We start from the raw sequence: 4,655 nt of genomic DNA, 5'->3' as shown, positions 1-4,655 counted from the left end.
GCCAGCCGGCCCCGGGACGCTTGTGCCCCCCCCGGGGCAGGGGATGGGGAAAGGCGGCGGCGGCGGGGGCCGCGGGTGCTCGGGGCGGCGGCGGCGGCGGGGGGAGGGCGGCGGGGGGGGCCGCTCAGTGGGGCGGCGGCGGCGGCGGCGGGGGGAGGGGGGGAGCTGTCCGTGGTGCTGCCACCGCCCAGCCCCGCCCCCAGCCCCACGCCCCACCCCAGCCCCGCGGGCGGGGCCGCGCAAGCAGCGCGCCCTGCAGACGGAGGGCTCGCCCGTCCTCCCGGCCTTTGTTTGGAGGAAGGGTTCAAAGTCTCGACCGGTTGCACTCTTTTTGTTACAAAAAAGAAACGAAAAAACCCAGCCGGGTCAGGCGGAGGGTGGAGGCGTCGCAGCCGCGGCTCGTACCTCCGTGCCGGCTCGCTGCGCCCATTGCCTGCTACGAAGTGTCTGTGCCAACTAAAAAAGCTCGGAAGAGCTCGCAGTTGTCCCCAGGAAAAAGGGGAGGAAGGACGGCCACCGCCGCCTCCTGCGCCTCGGGTGCTAGTGGGTGTCCGGGTAGGGCGGGGGGCAGCGCCGGGGCGAGGGTGCCCGCCGGGAGGGGAGAGGAACCCAGCTGGGGTCTTGGGACCGCTCTCGTCCTTAAATTGCGCTCTCCTTAAATACAGCCTTTTGCTCCCTTTGCTCCTACCCTTCCCCCGGGCCTCTTCTCCTCTCGGGGCGGTCTCTTCTCGGGGCTGAGACGCTGCTGCCCTTAAGGGAGGACCGGGGAAAAAAAAAAAAAAAAAAAAAAAAGTCAGACCGCCCGCCGCCGGGGGCCCGTCCTGGGGCCCGGCTCTCCCGGCCGGCAGAGTGCCGAGCAGGGCGCTCCGCCCCGCTGGGGCAAGGCCGGGGGCCGGCCGCGTCTGCTGCCCCCCGCCGCGGTGACGGCGACATAGGCGCGGAGGCGAGGCGGGGCCCGCGGGCGGACCGGGGCGGACCGGGGCGGAGCGGCACCAGCTGTGCGGAGAAAACAAGCGGCGGGAGCCCCCGCCGCGTCGTCGCAGGTGGAGGCGGCCCGGCGGTAGCACCGCGCAGGCGCCTCCGGCCGGGAGCAGGACAGGGACCGGGAGCGGGACCGGGAGCGGGACCGGGACGTGCCGCGCCGCCGAGGGGTGCCGGGGGCGCGGAGCGGCGGGATCGGGCGCTCCCATGGACAGGGTGTCCCCCGCGGGCCGGGATCTCCGCCAGCCCAGGGAAGAGTGGGGCAGCCGAGCGGCGACTGCAGCTCACCGCGGCGCCCGACCACCGGCCGGAGCGACGCCGGTGCAGGCCGAGGCATGGCGCGGGCGAGCGGCACGACGGCGGACGAGCTGGCCAACGCCGCCGCCCGCGGCGACCTGCAGCGCCTGAAGGAGATGCTGGATGGCGCGGCGGACCCCAACGCCGTCAATTCCTACGGCCGGACGCCCATCCAGGTAGGAGGGATGGGGAGGAGGGGGACGGGTGGGCCGCGGGGCAGAGGCAGCGGCCCCTCCGTGCCCGAGGAGCGGCGGTCCCCGGGACAGTCCCCCGGCGCCGGCCGCTCCCCGACGGCCGCGCTCGAAGGCTGTGAGAGCGGAGCGGCGCGGTGGTTCCTCTCGCCTTTCTGGAAAGGCGAAAGTCTGTGACGGCCGCAACAGAGAGGTTTTAGTCTTAGCAACCCTTGACTTTATTTTAACCAACTGGGATGGGATGACTCAAACCCGAGAACTTCAATGCTCATCTCGCAATAAACACGCAATAAAAAGTAACGAGTCACCTTTTCAGAAAGAATTACCCTTCCATCATACCTCGTCTTCTCCTTTGTACATCGATTAGTATTTCTCCTCTCCCGTGAAAAAAAAGTATATTCGCTGATTCTCACGACATAATCGCTGACCTTTACAGGCTCGCCGGGTGCCGATACCCATGCCATGCTACTCGATAGCCTTGCCCAGCAGACCCTGCAGGTACACAGCTAGCAATCCCTGCCCACATTTTGCAGTCGCGTGAACGTGTAGATAGATGAGGTGCCCGCAGGAGTTGTAAATACTAGATTTATAAAGCTAGGTTAATTTCCAAGGTAGGTAGGTCCAGCAAGATTCTTCTTAAAATTTCAAAATAAAACGAAACGGGGATAATCTGAGAAACATATATGTAAGTTTTACTGCCAGTGCTTGCGAAACTCTCTCCTACAAAATGTCGGTGCAGCATTTTACCCGAAACACCAATCTGTTCCCGTCCTCCGACATGTTTGTTTTTTCGGTTTTTTTTTTTTCCCCTGCAACCTTGCGCAGCCGGGATTTTGCCTGTGCGCTGAATACACTACCGGGCGCGGTGGAGGAAATGCAGATCAGAAAAAGGCGAGCCTGAGAGAAGGGGTGCTCCCGGGCATTTTGGTGCTGCACTGGGCAGGGAGAGTCGGGCTAAAAGTACGTTTTCAGTCTCTACGGAGGGCGGGGAGAGCGGAGGAGCCGCGCTGCTTGGGGGGGGGGGGGGGTGGGGGGGGGGGGTGTGAGATTCCCTGCACACGAGTGTCCCCTTGCCAAGGACCTCCTGGAAATGCGTCCCAGGTGAGAGCGGGAGGGCAGCAGCCCCCTGAAGCCGCTCCGCCTTTACAAAGCGGTTGGGGTCTTGCCTTCGGTCCCGCCGGGGTGAGCCGGGAGAAGGACGAGCCCCTTCCCCCAGTCCCCCGCGTCTGCCGCCCGCCACTCCGCCACCCCGCGGACTCCAGTGGCGGAGCAGCCCCTATGGGGTCCCGCACGCCCCGGCCCCGATGGTGCTCCCGCTCTGCCCCACCTGTGTCCCGTGGCGCAGAAGAGGAGGGTTTCCCCGGCTGCGAAATGTTCCCGCCGGCTCCGCGCTCTCCACCCTCCGCGGCGCCTCGGGGGTTGATCTCTACGCCGGCCTCACCCACGGATTTTCCGCGCCTTCCCGCGGGCGGTCCCGGCTTCTGCAGCGCCGAAGAAGAGCTCTTGAGCGGCGTGATCGTGCGCGGCGCTGACGCTGTCTCTCCCCGCAGGTGATGATGCTGGGCAGCCCGCGGGTGGCCGAGCTGCTGCTGCAGCGCGGAGCCGACCCCAACCGCCCCGACCCGCGCACCGGCTGCCTCCCGGCGCACGACGCCGCCCGCGCCGGCTTCCTGGAGACGCTGGCGGCGCTGCACCGCGCCGGGGCGCGCCTCGACCTGCCCGACGGCCGCGGCCGCCTCCCTCTCGACGTGGCGGCGGGGGGTCCCCACGGCCCCGTGGGGCGCTTCCTGCGCCACCCGCCGCCCCACGCCTAGCCTCACACTTGCCATCCTCCCCCTCCTCTAATTTATTACCCGCCCCTGCCTCGGAAGACGCGAAGTCGAGCGGCGTTCAGGCGTTGTAAATAACGCCCGGATTGCGTCTCCCCCCCACGTCGGAGGCACGAAGGAACAGCGGGGTTACGTATTGTTCTGTACGCTTTACTTTGCACGTGTCTGTATCTTATCTTGCACTTGAAACCCCACTCCCCTCAACGCCCCCCTCTTTTCATGCGAGAGGCCAAACACCATGAAAAGAGATCAATATGAAGGAAAACCCCCACACGGAGAACGCACAATAAACCCCTCCTGTTTTGACGGGACCGCGTCTGGGTTTTCTGTTACTCTCCTCCTTGGGGCTGCCCACAACCACCACTTCCCAGCCCCGTGTCCAGAGGGGACGGGAGAGGCTGCGGCCTCTCCCGGGCCCCAGACAACTGCTCCCCATCTGAATTCAGACTCGAGCTAAATCGGACTTAAGGGGCGCTGAAGAAGATCTCTGCCTCTCCCTAGCAAAACCTGCCGGCACAGCGGGGAATTGAGGCTTCCTGGTGCGATTGCGGCTTTTGTAAATACCTTCTTAAAACCACGTAGGATGCTGTGCATGTCTGTGCATGGGCCCGTGGCGCATCCGTGGCTCTTCTCATGAAGGTTGTAAACATGGGACCTGGAAGGAGAAAATAAAGAGCGATTTGTGTCTCTGCAAGCCCGGTACCGCCCTCACTTGAAGTAATAGGTGCTTAACCGACTGGTAGGTGACCTTTCCTGAGTTACTGTAAGTTTATCAGTATTTTAAAGAAATCGTGACGGTTGCAAAACGAAAGCAGTGTGGAACGAAAAATTTTTAAATGTACGTCTAAGCTCTGCCCTAGGGTTTCCCAAGCTGCTCGAAGGTGGAACGTTTGCTAAAGCAAAGAACAAACCGTTGTAACATCGAGGGGTTGTAATGGCTGCGCTGCTGGAGGAGGAACGGGGCGGGGGGTAGATTTAATTATCATATAGCAGATCCCTACTTCACTAACTGCCCCACTGGGTCGAGCACCCCTCGATAAAGGCACGGCGGCAGCCCAGTCTCTGCCGTGGGGAAGCCGGGGAGACCCGTTCCCGCCGCGGCGGTTCCCAAACCTCCGCGCGCAGCGGCGGGCAGGGCTCTGGGGCAGGTGACAAGGAGGGTGCTTCTAGTCCCCGTCTCCCACGAGTGGTAGACCCTGCCTTCCTCCCTCCCTCTCTCCCCGGACCCCACGCGGGGCTGTGCTCATACATCCTGCGCGTTAGGGACGGGGAAGGGGAAGCAAGGCGGGGCGGCAGGAGAGCTCCCGTCTCCTTCCCCAGCGCAAATCCTGGGCACTTTGCAGAGCTACCGGTAGGG

At 64.2% G+C, this 4,655-nt stretch overlaps 1 protein-coding gene across 1 annotated transcript; it reads left to right on the top strand.

Annotated features, from left to right (window-relative positions):
• The first annotated feature begins 1,306 nt into the window (after nt 1-1,306).
• Nucleotides 1,307-3,661, top strand: LOC135310497 (cyclin-dependent kinase 4 inhibitor B-like). The gene is made up of 2 exons (XM_064438238.1): nt 1,307-1,454; nt 3,020-3,661. Exons 1-2 carry the CDS (start codon nt 1,317-1,319, stop codon nt 3,281-3,283), a joined length of 402 nt encoding a protein of 133 aa, XP_064294308.1. The 5' UTR covers nt 1,307-1,316; the 3' UTR covers nt 3,284-3,661.
• Nucleotides 3,662-4,655: the final 994 nt, after the last annotated feature.

The sequence above is a fragment of the Phalacrocorax carbo genome, chromosome Z (genome assembly GCF_963921805.1).
Source record: "Phalacrocorax carbo chromosome Z, bPhaCar2.1, whole genome shotgun sequence".
Taxonomy (NCBI): domain Eukaryota; kingdom Metazoa; phylum Chordata; class Aves; order Suliformes; family Phalacrocoracidae; genus Phalacrocorax; species Phalacrocorax carbo.
Note: the sequence above shows the minus strand (reverse complement) of the source record. Positions and strands in the feature narration are given on the sequence as shown.